General features: G+C 35.6%; 4 protein-coding genes and 1 non-coding gene across 11 annotated transcripts; 3 read left to right on the forward strand and 2 right to left on the reverse strand.

Moving 5' to 3' along the window:
• Positions 1-1,092: 1,092 nt before the first annotated feature.
• Positions 1,093-2,884, reverse strand: Pef (penta-EF-hand domain containing protein peflin). Of its 3 annotated transcripts, none has more exons than XM_071776376.1 (4): positions 2,731-2,884; positions 2,156-2,330; positions 1,753-2,031; positions 1,093-1,605 (listed from the first exon to the last, which is right to left on the reverse strand). In XM_071776376.1, exons 2-4 carry the CDS (start codon positions 2,322-2,324, stop codon positions 1,514-1,516), a joined length of 540 nt encoding a protein of 179 aa, XP_071632477.1. In that variant the 5' UTR covers positions 2,325-2,330; positions 2,731-2,884; the 3' UTR covers positions 1,093-1,513. The 3 variants fall into 3 exon arrangements, with proteins under 3 accessions (XP_071632477.1, XP_071632475.1, XP_071632474.1); XM_071776374.1 differs by having other exon boundaries at positions 2,716-2,875; XM_071776373.1 differs by lacking the exon at positions 2,731-2,884 and adding an exon at positions 2,550-2,706.
• A 532-nt stretch (positions 2,885-3,416) lies between these two features.
• Positions 3,417-3,535, forward strand: LOC139812482 (5S ribosomal RNA). Its single transcript, XR_011731875.1, has one exon. It is a non-coding gene; the product is annotated as a 5S ribosomal RNA (ribosomal RNA).
• Positions 3,536-3,864: 329 nt separating this feature from the next.
• On the reverse strand, positions 3,865-7,722 carry LOC139811560 (uncharacterized). Of its 5 annotated transcripts, none has more exons than XM_071775828.1 (10): positions 7,586-7,722; positions 7,335-7,487; positions 7,012-7,138; positions 6,263-6,715; positions 6,062-6,124; positions 5,578-5,863; positions 5,354-5,480; positions 4,968-5,239; positions 4,748-4,896; positions 3,865-4,678 (listed from the first exon to the last, which is right to left on the reverse strand). In XM_071775828.1, the coding sequence occupies exons 4-10, from the start codon at positions 6,639-6,641 to the stop codon at positions 4,047-4,049; spliced, it is 1,908 nt and encodes a 635-aa protein (XP_071631929.1). In that variant the 5' UTR covers positions 6,642-6,715; positions 7,012-7,138; positions 7,335-7,487; positions 7,586-7,722; the 3' UTR covers positions 3,865-4,046. The 5 variants fall into 5 exon arrangements, with proteins under 5 accessions (XP_071631929.1, XP_071631931.1, XP_071631930.1 ...); XM_071775830.1 differs by lacking the exon at positions 7,012-7,138 and having other exon boundaries at positions 3,865-4,225; positions 4,352-4,678; positions 7,586-7,712; XM_071775829.1 differs by lacking the exon at positions 7,012-7,138 and having other exon boundaries at positions 6,062-6,118.
• On the forward strand, positions 7,587-10,690 carry Spf30 (Splicing factor 30). The gene is made up of 5 exons (XM_071775838.1): positions 7,587-7,980; positions 8,099-8,322; positions 9,016-9,165; positions 9,799-9,949; positions 10,050-10,690. The coding sequence occupies exons 1-5, from the start codon at positions 7,942-7,944 to the stop codon at positions 10,191-10,193; spliced, it is 708 nt and encodes a 235-aa protein (XP_071631939.1). The 5' UTR covers positions 7,587-7,941; the 3' UTR covers positions 10,194-10,690.
• A 256-nt stretch (positions 10,691-10,946) lies between these two features.
• Positions 10,947-15,362, forward strand: LOC139811559 (solute carrier family 12 member 8). The gene is made up of 10 exons (XM_071775824.1): positions 10,947-11,530; positions 11,610-11,790; positions 12,043-12,188; positions 12,260-12,491; positions 12,609-12,810; positions 12,895-13,129; positions 13,311-13,631; positions 13,711-13,872; positions 14,044-14,222; positions 14,432-15,362. Exons 1-10 carry the CDS (start codon positions 11,336-11,338, stop codon positions 14,589-14,591), a joined length of 2,013 nt encoding a protein of 670 aa, XP_071631925.1. The 5' UTR covers positions 10,947-11,335; the 3' UTR covers positions 14,592-15,362.
• The last annotated feature ends 227 nt before the right edge of the window (positions 15,363-15,589 follow it).

Here is a 15,589-nt window from a genome sequence, read left to right on the forward strand (position 1 = left end):
ATTGATGCATGGTTTTTCGCATAATTAAGCAACGTCCATTACGTAATATAGATCCGCAGCAAGACCAATGATTAAAGCCCGGATGTCCGATATGTCCATGGCCACAGCCTTTGTATCCACCTTTACAAAAATTAACTAATTTATTATTTTTCTTATTTCTGTTTTTACTTATCTAAATTTTGTATAGCAGTTACTAAAAATTGCTTTTTTATAAATTTTGAACATTTTACAATATTATAGAATTAGTATTACAGAAATTACTTTTAAATTAATTTCTTTTATCTTTTTGGTTCGCGCGATACGTATTCCATAGTTGCTATTTAAAGATTTAACTTGTGAAATTAATCCTTACCAGGCATGGTGCCTCTACAGCCACAAGTCATTTCCTTTTTTCCACCACTAGAACAAAATGTGCAACAGTGATAAATGCCACTATGTGTGAGTCTCAAAGCCGATAATCTCGTATCTTTATACCAGTATTCTGCAACAGAATATAATACACATGTTTCATAAAGAAAACTCACATATCATATATGAGGAGAACTCACGTATATCAAATACCTACATACCGTTTTCCTTATCTGCCGTTACATTTGTCACACCTAATTTATTTAATCTCCTGACTATTATCCCAGCAAGCGATAATATTTCTATTTCAGAACCATCGGCAAGTAAATTGTTTATTAATGAAATAGCATCCAGAAGGTGTCGTGCTTTTTTTAATCGTTCAAATTCTTGTATTCTTTCCCGAGCCAGTTTCATGTGGAGTAATACAATTTTATAGTCTCGTAAATTTGAAATATCTACATTATTCTCAAAGTATCTGTGTAAAGAAAACCCTTTATGTCAAGTCCTATTTACTTTCATGTGTATTTCAGGTAAAGTTATCTTTATCTCCACATAAAGACAGTAAATTTATAAACCTTGTACTAGTAAATCTTTATAAAGATAGCAATTGTAAACACGTATGGCAAATGTAAAAAAAATTGGATAGTACAAGTGTTACTTAAATGGTAAAAATATTATACACCAGTCATTTCGCTTTTATCTTATATGACACATTAAACATACAAAATGAACAAAATCATGGGATATGTTGCTTTATGCATCTTGCATTGTCATGTGATATTCATTTTTATTTCAACACTATGTTAAATCTTATTAACGTGCATGAATGTAAAATAAACGCGTTTCATTGTCATTTGAGGTATTGATCAGCGGAATCGGCAGGAAGCATAATTTCAGTGCTTCTCATATTTATTAAAAATCTTAATTTTATCATTATAACTAAACATAAATAAACCTCACTAAAAGCTTAGTGGCGAAGAAAATATAGAAATTTCCAAGAACAAACAAATCTCTCATAAGCCTAAGATCCTTCATGTCTAAAAACCCACGTTTTACATTATCTTCTAAGATAGAAAAATAGAGCACTTGTAGCGTAAGTTAAACAATAATTGCTGCACAAGTGTATAAAATATTTCAACTGTATTGTTATTAAAATATGAAGACGTTATATGCTGCAGCTAAGAGCTACTCCCAGAAAATCTTCAAATCCAATAGTAATCGATCCAGTTTGATCTGTGTCTCTTGTCCTAAATGCCTCTGTAACATACAACGTATCTTTGTTAAACAAACATGCTTAAATCATCATGCTAAATGTTATCAAACTATTGATAATATTTAGCATGATGATTTGATATCAGAATTATCATAAAATTTTCTTCTTTTTATGTAAACATTTCTAATTACCTGTAAACCTCTGTATCTGAACACACAATACTATGAACTGGTCCACAGTAATGGACTGATGACCACGAAGATCGCTCTTTTTTATAAGGAATTGAATGAAATCCGGACTAAGCCTATAGCCCATTTGTGTTAGGGCTGCGTTTAACTCATTCTCTTGTATGCTACCCGAATTATCGTGGTCAAAGCCACGAAATACACCGAGCCAAGAATTTATGTAATTGTAAAGAGCTTGGAATTCCGTTACGTTTATAGTGCCATTCTTCTCCTTGTCGAACATACCTGTGGAAAGAAATAGAATTCGTTGATATGTTTACAGCTCGCCGAAGAGAGCTAAAGCTCCGATACATTGTTCTCTCTTCTATTTGTTCACTAAATATTTTATGTACGAAACCCGCAAACGTACCAATCATTAACTTGCACGCTGTGTCAGAGAAGGTACCTCCTTGACCGTTGGCCAACGCCGACTGCAATTCTGCAGCCGTTATCCGTCCACTCCCATCCTTGTCCACTGTGGCGAACCATCGTTGAACCTCTGGATTTACCCCTGATCCTGAATCGGTGGAGCCGTACATCGCGCTCTTGAAGAAACGGACAAGATAAATATAATTGAAGAGAGAATCACAAATTCAGACAAGCTGTGACGAAACGAGGAGGCTCCTTGTCTACATGCGAGAGCTATCAAATTGACGTGCGCTCGTCAGGCGATACAGGGCCATTCATAATAAACCAAAATGACTGGATAAAGCGTGATATCAGCTGTCGCAGGTGTAATCGTTAGAATTGTTATTTAGAATTACCGGGTACGCCATTGATTGAAACTTTTCTAACCCTAGGACGGAGCACAAATTACTGTGTACACCGTGGAGCTTTCGTTAGACTTGGTTAGACTGTCATCACGAGATTCCACGAGATTCTGCGTTAACGTTACATAATAACAGACGCATTCGTGCGCTAATAGCATACTTTGTCAAAACATACTGGACAACTGGAAGAAAGACTTAGATCTTTGTGACGTTACGTATCCCCGCAATTAAGTAATTCCGCATTTGCGATTCCTTGAATCGTAAACTTAAAAAAACAACAGGTGCATGAGGCATTCGTTTATTCAAGGTTGCATAAACAAACGGAAAGACTAGAGTTCTACTCCTATAAAGAAAATAGGTGCATCCAGTAGTACGACCGCTCACTGATTGTGAGCCGCGCTAAGGAGCAATAGAATGATTGGTTCTTACTTTTAGAACCAAGCAATCAACGCAGAGTGTTGATAAGACGAACTCAACAGTTGTATCTGCTGAACGCGGTCTGTATAAAGAATAGGCGCGTTCGGCAGAACAAACCGTTTAGCGGCAATCGAACGTGATTGGCTCTTACTTTTAGAACTAACAAATCAACGCATAGCTTTGAGAAGACGACAACAGTTGTTCTGCTGAACGCGGCCAATGGCTGAAAATTCCCTAGAGTATCTACGATTTCATTGGTCGAAATCTAGTGAATCTGTTCACTTTTGTAATTTTCACCTTGTTTTACATAATTAACCCTCAGTGAATGATCAGTGATCTAATAATTCTTATAATTTTTATTTATTGCTACATAAAAAATCAAAATTTTGAAAATAACCAAATTATAACGCAGTTTAAATCGTTGACAAGTACTACATCTTAACGGGCAACTTCCATACCACGTTGAAAAAACCAGTTCTCGTCCGATCACTGAAGTCAAGCAACGTTGGGCACGGTTAGTACTTGGATGGGTGACCGCTTGGGAACACCGTGTGATGTTGTCCAAATTTTTTGTTTTTTCCCTTAGCATTTTTTTTTTTTTTTTTTTTTTAAGGACACTTATAATAATGATAAAGTGATTTTTTTGCTTTTTTCAATATATATCAAAAAGTATTCAAGATATAACGAGAAAAATAAAAAAATGCTTCATATAAAGTGATTTCACTCCTTATAGTTTTAGACCGCAACTTAAAAAACTGTAAATTCTATTACGTCTATTTACCTCCTTATGTGTATAAAGTTTCATTAAAATCAAAATGTTCGGGTTGCGAGGTTTCCTGTTAGAGGAAATAGAATCAAAATTAGTAATAAGTTTGAAAAAATGTAGATATAATTATTTCATAAATCATTTATTACATTCTTATATGTAATATACATAAAAAAATGAGATCAGAAAATACTACTTACACACAAGTATATTTGTTTTATAATCCTATTATAAATTACATGATATTGGAGATGAAAAATGTTTTCGATATGAAAATATAAAATATATTCGTAAAAGAAGGAATAAAGTCATGTAGACGAATTTGGATCTTCAATCGTCGTACTTGGTGTATCTAATGATGGAGGAGCTGGTGGAGGCCAACATGCATTAGCATTTGCCATTTGCAGTGACGATTGCACATGAGTCGGATAAGAAGGCATATTCATGTACGGATATGGCGTATTGGAGAATTGATGGCAATTCATCTCTACGGGTGGAGATGCAAGATTAAATCTCGGAGGAGCACCAAAAGAGACTTCATAATATTGATCTTGTACACCGTTACTTTGGAAATTGTTTTGTATATTGTAACTTTGGAAATTCTGATAGGTACCTTGATAATATTGGTTTGTACCGTCCGTGTTGCTCAAATTACCATCCTGTGCCAAATGTGGCGCGTTATATGTTCCGTATCCTGCATACGATCTGTTAGACATCGGATGCATGTTCTGTGGAACTGGCTGCCAAGGAACATTATTTTGATACGGATATTGTTGCCAAGATTCTTGATAGGGGTATGGTCCAGGAGTTTGTGCAGAATTAAAACGATTGCCACCACTCCAGTTTCGCTGTCTCCTCTGATTGTATCTCTGAGGTCGAACATTTCTATTCCTGTTCCACGGGTGATTCGATTGCCAGGCCGGTGTTGTATAGGAAGACTCTAGAAATCGATTAGCAATAATTATTTAGTTACTTGTAATAACTATAGCAACTTGAAATACACTCTCACCTGTTTGACGTGGTTTTTTCTGCGAAGTTTTCCCGTCAGAACAATCTTTGTTATTTTTCTGCTTCAACTTTTCGTAATACGCTTGTTCTTCTTCATCGTCTGAAAATTCCGGAGACTCGTCATCGCCAGCCGTGTCGCAAGCTTTTAGCCTGCAAGAAAACGTTTATTTGAATATGTTACAATCACATGTAACGTATGCTAGATTCGTCCAAATACCAACTTTCTCAACTCCTGTAGGAATACGAAAAACGTATACGATTTATTCGATGGGCAATAATAAACTTGCATGCCCACTTTAATGCCATTGTCCTGTATGTGCTTAGAGTCATTGAAACGAACGCAGTAATGTGGTTCGGCTACGGGGCCATACACATCGAATATTTTACCGAGTGCTTTTGTTCCTTTATTCACGAATAAAATTGTATCCAGATCAAGTGTAGGCTCACCAGGTTTTGGTTCTACGATTACTAATTGCTCCACTATCTTTTCAATCTGAAATGTTGAAATAGATATTTGGAAGTTACCGTATTGCTGTTACATGATATTAATTTATCTTATAATTTTCTGAATGTCTACATATGTATAATTAGCTTATATTAATTATACCTTGCCAAATGGATTACATAAAACTTCGGGGACGCTAATTTGTAAGTCTTCTATTGGTGGAAGATCATCTAATTCATTTTCTGTATGTTTTTCCTTCTTTGCCGTGTTTGCCTTGCTTCCTCTTTTTCTAAGAAAGTTAAATATAAAAAGTTTATTATTTCCATTCATAAAAAGTGATCAAATATATGCGTTATAATTTTATTTTTATAAGAAGATAATCATACTTGTCAATAATTGTAATATCATTTGAATCACTGTCACTGCTACTATCACTACTGCTGCTACTGCTGCTGCTGCTGTCGGCACTACTATCAGAATCATCATCGCTATCGCTTTCTTCGCATGATAAATTTTCTTCAGTTGTACGATAACACTGCAAATGTTGTGTCTGTATCTCTGGCATAGTGTACTGATTTTTAGTTGTAGTATCTGCCTCTATCTTTTCAACATCTGAATCTGAAGTGTCTCCATATTCTGCAGCAATAACACTGAGAGAAGATGTCCTATCTTCTGTAAAATAGATATAACAAAATATATGCACATGAAATACTTCAATGAATGTTTTTATGATTTCAAATGTACTTATAATATATGCGATATCTTCTAATTTACAATGCAATTTACTTTTTATGTATTATAAATAGAGAAGTGGATATTTTTCTCAAGATGAAATTTTTATTTAATAAACCAATACCCGTGTGTGCTTACCTTGCTTTTGTGGTGATAGATTGCTTATTTGTATCTCATTATTACGAATGCTTACTTCTGCAACTTGATCAATTACTTTATTTAAATATTTGCTTTGCACAATATTAGTATCATTTGACATATTACATTCTATGATTTCTAAAGATTTTTGCAAAGCTTGTCTAATATCAGGTATATTTTCAGCAGTTGTATGATACTTACGTGCATTTGTCTCATCGTTTTCCTCTGAAGTTGATTGAATACTGATATTTGGAATATCAGTAGATATAACACAGCTATTAATTGTACTTTCTGTCTCCTCTGTGTCTAACATTATTGATACGTTAGGCTTATCACATTTATTTTCCCTATTTAGAATCTCCTTCTCATTGACGATTATAACTGCTCTTTCATTCTCTAATTTTTCATCACAGAACATCGCTTCGTGTTTTTCTTCGGATGATTGTTCGTCTAGCTGCTTTGCCTCACATTCTTCTTTTAACGATCCTTCACCGCACATCAATTGATGCGACGTTAATAATTCTATCTTTTCCTGAAGTATATTTTTATTTTCTTCCGACGTTGACATGTTCATCGACATCTCTTCGTGAACAACTTTATTCGCATCTATATCAATTACTTTTATTTTATCCCAAGCTTGATCCACACGAGACTCTGCAAAATGTTACAAATTTATGTGCATAATGATGGTAGCAAGTTGGTAGTGATCAATAAATTTTTTCTAAATTAAGTTAAAAGTTTAATGGCTTAAATTAATTTAATTATGAAAATAATAATAGTTTAAGATTCAAAAATTTAAAAATAAACGATATAAAAAAGAGTTAACAAACCATGGTGTATGTGCTAGATAAGGCATTGAAAAACACATTCATAAAAATAAAACCTGACTTTATTACAGGTAGAAACGTTTGTCACAATATTTACTTAAATAACATATTATTAATACGTACACCTTGCTTATTGTAAATTCTGTTTCTGATTAAATTTTACTTTTTCGTACAATGAAAATGTCACGTGTTGATCCTAGTATATGACCACGTGCGAAATCTTTTTTAGGTTAGTATTACAATTACTCCGCTACCAAAGACAAAAACAATGAACCATTTTAATTTAATATTTTTTTCACTAATTGTATGTCAACTTAAGATTCTGTTGCTTTAAATACTTGGTTGTTATTGTTGTTAATATTTTTCTCATCAAAACAAATTCTACAAAGTATCTATTAATTTTGTCGGTCGCAATTTGATGTAGAATCCGATATATGTGTACAAACCTGTTAGCAGGATGCTGGCAGGATATAACAAAATTTGTCAACAAGATATCTAATGACGGAAATCAAGCAGACCTCGAATTAAAAAACATTTTACTGGCGAACATTATCTCTGTTTGATTTCTGTTTATCACGTGAATCTTCACCATCCACCATCTTAAAAAAAAAAAAAAATAGCCATTAGCGCAATCGTGCCGCCATCTTGCAAACAGAGTTATCACTTCAGCCAACTTTGTGATTTATGGTATTTGCACCTTTCAACATCGGCGCCTTCTGAAAGCGTCTGAACAGTGATCCCGGATTTTTGCGGACAGATAATAAGTTATTGTTTCTTCGTTCTTGTTCGCCGTATCCGTCCCTCGCAACGCGTCGACCGTCGACGTCATCTACGAGGAAGTCTCAGCGACGCGCTACAATTGGCAGCATTGTTCGCCGAGCGATCTTGCGCTTGTCAACTGGAGTTGACCTGGACTGTAGTTGTTGCGAGGTGATTACGAGGAAAGAACGCTTTATTTTCCGCGATAGTTTCGAATCGAGTGAAAAGAGGAGACCGAGTTTCCGTGCCGCGACGTGGCTCTGAGCGATCCGTCTCCGGAACAAGTCGGGCAGCATGGATGACTTACAGAATTACAAGCTGCAGCTCCAGCAGGTGAGTCCTGTTTATTCCTCTGCTTAACCTCGCGTGACAATCGATCGGTCTCGCTTACCATTTTTTTACTCATCCACGACCATTTCCGCGACTCCTCACACGCTTTATTGTGCTTCAGGTGGAAGCGGCTCTCACGACAGATCCGAATAACGAGGAGTTGATAAAACTGAAGTTCGATCTGAAGGAAGTAATAAAGCTGACACATGATTTAATTAAGTCACAACAGCAGGAAAAAAGACAAGCCAATGGCATGGACCCTAAAGATCCTATTTTGCTTGCAGTTCTGGCCAATAAGTGGAAAGTTGGCGATCAGTGTATGGCACCTTGGAGCGAGGACGGCAAGTGGGTACCGTTTATGCGTTATACTGGCTGCTGGAGTCCACTTAACGCTACAGATGCTTCGAAGCATTCCTCTTCTCCTTTCTTTCAGTGATGAGAGAAGAATAAGAAGAACGCTTTGAAGCATCTGTAACATCAAATGGGCTGTAGTCACTGTTTGCAATTGAATCGAATATCGTTTGAATTGTGCAACAGATGACATTCAGATGAATTCACGTACAGTGTTAGCCGATAGTGTCATATCGATACATTAAATGTTCCAAAAGCTGAATATTTTACCCCCAAGTCATTGTTATCAAAACCTAAAGTCTATGTGATATGATACAAAGGCTTTGATAAAATTATTGATGGTATTGAAAACTGTAATGAGATCAGTCAAAAAGGATTTTGGAAAAATTATTTATTTGCTTCATTTTTTAAATTTATTTTTTCAGTTTGGACGGTTTTGTTTTAAGAGAATTATAATTTGATTTTTTACTCCCAAACTTTATTTAACATTGAATATTAAAGAAAACATTAAAAAGGCAGAAAAGGCTAAGGGTAAAGCAAGTATTAATTATGAATGGACTATTTATGTTAAAAAACAACATATTGACAATGATTTGTTCAAAAAAGTGCAGTAAAGTATCTGAAGTTATTTTGAAATAAAGTATCTCACGTACAACTTTTTCTAACATATTTTGTAAAATTTTGCAGGTATTATGAGGCAACTATAGACACGATAAGCGAAGATGGAATAGCAAATATAACGTTCAATGAGTACAAGAATACCGATGTCGTTATGCTTAGTCAGCTAAAATCTGTTGCTAAGAGGCCAGCATCAGATTGGGCAGATCAAAAATCAAAGTAAGTCATTTCTGATCTATGATGACCGCAATAACGCATTATTGTGAACTAATACAAAATATTCCTTACGATTTTGCATACAATTTTGTCTGAGAAACGTGAAGGATGTGAGACGATTTACTAATCATTTATTTTTCCTCCTATCTTATTTCTGAATTGGCAACAATAACCCCACCAACTTGGTACGGTATTCTGTCTGAAATATGCTCGTTATTCATTCATTTATCCTTTGATGTCACGCGGTTCGTGTGCATCGTCGCGGTCCAGGAAAAGGTAACAAGAACTGTCCGATTCTCTGATATCTTTGAAAAGCAAATTAATAGTATAATTATATGTGTAAAAAAAATTGAGGAGTTCTAATTGTATTCTATACAATAACTAGACATAACAAGATAATATTATTTTATTCTTTTGGACATTACAAAAAAAAATAAATGTGCCAATTTTTATAAGTTATATATAAGTAATTGGTACACACACCGAGATATGTTAATATTTATACTCATCGAGATGAATATGCTGATAAAAATATACAAGTATCAATAATGGTTTTTTTTTATAATTATTGAGCATATATATGAATTTGCGCTGTCTCTATTTATTTACCCAGATAATAGATTTATTTATTTACAGAAAAATGCAAGCAGCTGCAGTTGCGGGTTCGGATCCAAACAAGCAAAGGGAATATCTTAAGAAGAAGAAGCAGAGGAAATTGCAGCGATTCAAAGAACTGGAGGAGGAACGCGAATTGGAGAAGAACAAGTGGCTAGCATTTACCAACAAGGTGAGGACAAGCTTTATTTATATGATGCGTATTTATCTGCAGATGTATTTAAAGCACGTCTCTGTTTATTGCTCTGTTAATTGCTTTTGTTTCTCCGCAGTCTTCGAAAAAAGGTGTCATAAAGAAGAGCATCTTTGCGACACCAGAGAACGTAAATGGTCGTGTGGGGATTGGTACCTGCGGCGTCAGTGGTCGGGAAATGACCAAGTTCAGTAACGGGGAGAAGTGGAGGCGGGGAGCTTAAATAACTTATATGTACATAAATAGATATATTGTAACTTGGTGAAAGAGATAGAAAGTAATTGTGGAATTATCGTTATATTATGTCAAAGACTGGTTGGTTCACCGGAACGCTTCTGCGATACGCGGGTGAACGAACGGGACACGATAACTTGCTCGCAAGATTACCGACGATTTCACAAGTGGAGTGTAGATAAAGTATCTTCTCTTAACAACATCGATCCTACATGTACTGAAACGATTTCGAATTTTTTACCGTAACGCTGTTAAAAAAAAAAGTAATCGCAGCGAATAAATGTGTTTTTAGGTTAATACATTTCCGCTTGAGCATATCTTGTTTACAATCTCATTGATACGAATAAATGTATATTTTAACGTGCAGCTTCTTTGAAGGTATTTTTATCTTTAAAAGAATATGTGTGTAATGCACGTGTGTGTTTGTACGTGTAATGCAAATTAATTATAGAAAAATAGATCAAAAGAATAAAATATTAACATATATACCTAAATATTAATTATTAATAGACAAAAGCACTTTTGTAGTGACATTTGGTTTTGATTATCAATATGTGCTAATATTGAAGTGGCCGGTAACGCCTTTATATCGTTCATATTTCGCGCCTTACAGTTAAGTAGAAAATGGCGATTTGAAGGATTAGTCTGATTGGCTGCCTTTTGCTTCGATCCTTACTGCATTGATGATTGGTTCTTACCTGTGGATCCAATTCATCCAACCAATCACGTTCTATTGCTACTTAAAGCCGTTCAGTGAGCTGTTGCAGTACCCAAGTGCACCCAAAATGTTTCCCTTCATACGGTCATACGTCACCAGCAAACGATAATTATCGCGAAAAAATGCGGGCTCAGCGACTTGATAAGACGATGAAATAGCTCTCATGCACGGAACACTTTCCGCTGCTCATTGTGCAGCGTTCAAGATATCTTATTTCGTGGATCTCATATTCTAACCTATACGCGTTGTCACCGCGAGAAGAAAGTACCGTTAAGATTTCAGCCTTTGACAAGTATGGCATTATTATCTGAACAGAGAAGCTTCGTAACGATCTCCACCTGAATGAGGCTGATATCAACGAGCAGGAACTGATATTGTTTATACTGGCTCACGTGCTGTTGCGCAGCGAAGACATGGGGTCGAACGAGGAGAACAGACTTCCAAACGGCGACGTTCGGGTACAACGAGACGTCGATTGGGCTAGATACGGTTTACGGGATCCGGAGGAGGCGCGGGATAACGCAAAGAGGGATAGCGAGGACGGTAACAATGCCCTCGGGCCGGAAATGTATCAGGCCGGTGCAAACGAGCTGTTCGCCCAGGAATATGTAAGGAATATCGTACAAAGCAACACTGATTCGTTATACAGCATTACGGTATCACATCCGTCTTGTGTGTTTTCCATAGAGTTCAGATCCTTGGTGGAAATCGAACTTCTTCATCTCCCAACCTGTGTTGTTCGGTACCTGGGATGGAGTTTTTACGTCTTGCCTTATTAACATATTTGGTGTAATTGTATTTCTGAGGTCTGGCTGGATAGTCGGTCAAGCAGGCGTTTTGAATGCAGTATTGATCATCTTTAGTACAGGTAATATCATGAGACTAATATAACTAATATATTTATTATTATTGTCAAGAAACAGTAGAATCTCACGGCCAAATATATTTTTCATAAAATACATATTTTTGTAAGTGAGATGATATTATATCTTTTGCGAAAGTGAAAAAAGAGAAAGAGTTTTCTAAGAATATATAAACCTTGTTGCTCTTTTTAATTAAGTCGATGTTATCAAAAAATGTAGATATCGAGGGAGATTACTATGTGTTGTAATGATTTCAGTGTGTATCGCATTGGTGACAGTACTGTCGGCTGTTGGGATATGCGAACGATGTAGAGTCGAAAGTGGCGGAGTGTACTTTTTGTTATCGCACGTGCTGGGTTCCAGATTCGGGGGCTCCATCGGACTGCTCTACTGCTTTGGACAGGTAGAAAAGAGCAAATTCATCCTACCGTTTTATCAGCGATTCCAAGAATCGGTTTGTGGATTTTATTTCAGGCGGTGGGTTGTGCTCTAAACGTTTTAGGTTTTGGGGAATCGATGGCCGGTCTTGTAGGTTTGGATTCGGCATGGGCACAACGCGGCTTCGCGTGCGCGGCCGTTGTGCTATTGTCTGTAATTAACGTGGCTGGTGTTAAGTGGGTTGTAAAATTGCAATTTATTCTCCTTCTAATCCTACTCCTCGCTGGAGTTGACTTCATGGTCGGAAGTTTCACTCATACCAACATCGGTGAGATGATACAACGAATCATGTCATAAAATCATATATTTTACAATATAAAATTGTTGCCGAGTGTCTTTGTATCTTAAATTAGACGCACTGAAATTATCATTTATATGTGTGCAGATTCTGGTTTTGAAGGCTGGCTATCAGGAAATTTGAAAAACAACACTTTCCCCGATTATCAGGATGGATACAGCTGGTTTACTGTGTTCGGTGTATTCTTTCCAACGGTTACCGGTGTCTTAGCTGGAATTAACATGAGCGGAGATTTGAGGCATCCATCCAGTGACATTCCCAATGGTACTTTGGCGGCATTGGGAACCGGGTAAGATGAATTGTTTCCAATGTGTGAGTTATTTCAGAAATTTTTTTCATTTTTACATTAAACCACTTTACTTGTTACTTGCAGAACATTTTTGTATCTGTGCTTTTTGTTGACTCTTGCGGCAACTTGCGTCAGAAATGCTTTGCTCACCAACTTTACAATAGCGTCGACGGTATCGGCAATCTCGGTGTTGTTACTCGCTGGTCTATATGTATCGTCATTCAGTAGCTGTTTGGGTGCCATGTACGGCACACCTCGCGTTCTCCAATCTATCGCCAGTCAAAATGTTATACCAGGAATGAGCTGCTTGCAAAGAGGGGTAATTATTCCTTGAATATTATTTTTTAATTTGTCTTCTAGACATACTAGATAATAAGAAACAGAGGATCAGATTTATCTTATTCTACGGTTAAGAAAATTGTAATATTTTTATATCATGAAATCCTACAATTCTCTTTTATATCATAACGATTTGTTAGCAATAATTATTATATTTTCAGAGAGGACCAAATAAAGTACCTATATACGCTATGCTGGTTGTTGCTGTAGTAACGCTGACTTTCATCATTACCGGGCAAATTAATACACTCGCTCCAATCGTGACGATGCCATTCCTGTTGACATACGCCTGCTTAGATTATGCATACTTCGCCCTCGCGCAAACATTTGATCTTCGACATACGCGGGAACAACGATTCCGTACGCAGTCTCCAACATTCGATCGCAATTACGGTTCCGCAAGTAGGAACAATTCAATAACCGACACAGACAATGATTTGGACAGTCTGTTCCCTGAGAGAATAAGGCATAAAAATCTTATGGTGAGAAATCACATCTACCGAAACATGCATTATTGTCTATTTTGAAGATTTTTCCAATAATGTTTGTTAACGTTTACAGAGGAACAACAGTATTTCCGACAATAACGTATATGTGGATTCGTCGCCGAGCATCGAAGACAATGCTAGTGTTTCCAGTACACCGGAACGAAAAGTTCACATACACAATAAGTTAGGAAATTGGTACAGCCCTTTGTGCAATAGATGGTTTTCTTTATTGGGCGTAAGTATTTATTCATTGAAAGAATCTGTACTTTATATGTATAAACGAAATACATATATATATATATATATATATATATATATATATATATATATATATATATCACTTTTAAGAAATATATTCCTGACATATTTAGTTGAAAGATTAATATCGCGCGTATTCACATTGCAGTGCCTTGTAAAATTGGTTATAATGTTTCTTGTACACTGGGGATATGCGATCGCTAATATTGTCGTCGTGTTTCTCGTCTGGAGTTACGTTGGTCACGCTAACCCTGCTGTAAAACCTGGAATTTCTGCGGAATTCCAATTCTTCAAATGGTTTCGGATTGCATTACTTCGAATTATGGGGTAAGTTTAATTATTTACTTTACAATTCTCTTGAAACGATAAATTCAAGAATTATAGAGATCGGACAGGAAATGATTTGTTCCCTTGTTTTCTTTTCTTAGGAATAGATTATAGAATATATTGATTATAGAATACTGGTTAGAATGTTTATAAAAAATTATAATGTAAAGATTTCTTTAGAAGATAATTTGTATTTTATCGTTATATAGGAGGAAAGTTTATGATTACGAGCAGATAGTAGTGACCCCGGTGCATCCGGGTGTTGAAACGTGTTCAGCTCAATTGAACGAAGAGAACGAAGATTTTTCGGGAAGAAGAAGGTATCATCAAACCGCTACAGTTACAGGTCAATACGTTAATGTCGACTAAACGTATAAAATTGCGTGATCTTTCCAGAATTATGAATCGCGCGAGTTTATATACTATTCCAATAACGAACGCACGTCTTTTAAAATACGTTTTCAGTGGCGAGAACAAATTACGAACAGCATATATATTAACGGCTAATATTTAATATTTAATATTTCAAGACATAAGGAGCAGCTTGCGAGCAATCTTTAGGCAACTATGATTTCCACCTCATTTTATAACATTGTCAATCGCGCAAACAGCTAGTCTAACTTATTTAATGTGCATACGCATTTAAAGTAAAATGCAGTATAATTGCAGCTTTATAAGAGCATTTTAACAATCAATGAGACAATGGATTATATACAAAATTGATTATATGAAACGTACAAAGAACTGATGTAATGGTAGTGTTAGATTTTTGTAAGTATTTACTTATCGCGATTGGCGTACACAAACGGGGTAATCTGCTACTAAAAGTAATGATTTATCCTTATAGTGTCATTCAACTTGACAAACATCTGAGAAAAAATATTCACTTTACCTTCGTAATCTCACATCAAAGACGATAAGAATATCTTAGCGTCTTTGATGTGAGATCACTTTTTTTTACAATATTGAGTTTTTACGTTCGCAGATAATCAAGTGATAATGGCAAGTACGGCAATCGCATCGTGCATGAAAATACTCTGTAAATACCTGACAATATATTTATCCACTATTTAACACTTTTATAATTCTCGTACAAATGCACGAATTTGTAACTGCAGAAAGGAATATATATATATATATGTATGTGTGAAAGAGAGGTCTAATATAATTGTTGTCTGTTTTCCTGTTTGTTTATTAATCGTTTCGCGAAATCTGCTGAAACAAATGTTAGCGAAAATAAATTTATTTTTTATATAGAAAGATATACGATCCTTTCGATTGTATCGATAACAAACTAAACGATAGTATCAAATTTGACTGAAATTGCAACATCATTATCATTATTATTGTGTGAGTTCTCGGAGTTC

Source organism: Temnothorax longispinosus, chromosome 4, assembly GCF_030848805.1.
Source record: "Temnothorax longispinosus isolate EJ_2023e chromosome 4, Tlon_JGU_v1, whole genome shotgun sequence".
In the NCBI taxonomy this organism is placed as follows: domain Eukaryota; kingdom Metazoa; phylum Arthropoda; class Insecta; order Hymenoptera; family Formicidae; genus Temnothorax; species Temnothorax longispinosus.

What these genes read in the sequence shown, in the direction of transcription:
- Pef (XM_071776373.1), bottom strand. An exon ending in AGCGTGCAAGTTAATGATTG is followed by an intron (nt 2,032 to 2,155) that starts GTACGTTTGCGG and finishes TTCTTTCCACAG; the next exon opens with GTATGTTCGACAAGGAGAAG. An exon ending in TCAGATACAGAGGTTTACAG is followed by an intron (nt 1,606 to 1,752) that starts GTAATTAGAAAT and finishes TGTATGTTACAG; the next exon opens with AGGCATTTAGGACAAGAGAC.
- LOC139811560 (XM_071775828.1), bottom strand. Translation starts at nt 6,641, where the DNA reads ATGTCGATGAACATGTCAACGTCGGAAGAAAATAAAAATATACTTCAG. An exon ending in GATATTACAATTATTGACAA is followed by an intron (nt 5,481 to 5,577) that starts GTATGATTATCT and finishes TAACTTTCTTAG; the next exon opens with AAAAAGAGGAAGCAAGGCAA. An exon ending in TTCCTACAGGAGTTGAGAAA is followed by an intron (nt 4,897 to 4,967) that starts GTTGGTATTTGG and finishes GTTTTCTTGCAG; the next exon opens with GCTAAAAGCTTGCGACACGG.
- Spf30 (XM_071775838.1), top strand. Translation starts at nt 7,942, where the DNA reads ATGGATGACTTACAGAATTACAAGCTGCAGCTCCAGCAG. An exon ending in ACAAGCTGCAGCTCCAGCAG is followed by an intron (nt 7,981 to 8,098) that starts GTGAGTCCTGTT and finishes ATTGTGCTTCAG; the next exon opens with GTGGAAGCGGCTCTCACGAC. An exon ending in CCTTGGAGCGAGGACGGCAA is followed by an intron (nt 8,323 to 9,015) that starts GTGGGTACCGTT and finishes AAAATTTTGCAG; the next exon opens with GTATTATGAGGCAACTATAG.
- LOC139811559 (XM_071775824.1), top strand. Translation starts at nt 11,336, where the DNA reads ATGGGGTCGAACGAGGAGAACAGACTTCCAAACGGCGACGTTCGGGTA. An exon ending in AGCTGTTCGCCCAGGAATAT is followed by an intron (nt 11,531 to 11,609) that starts GTAAGGAATATC and finishes TGTTTTCCATAG; the next exon opens with AGTTCAGATCCTTGGTGGAA. An exon ending in TGCTCTACTGCTTTGGACAG is followed by an intron (nt 12,189 to 12,259) that starts GTAGAAAAGAGC and finishes ATTTTATTTCAG; the next exon opens with GCGGTGGGTTGTGCTCTAAA.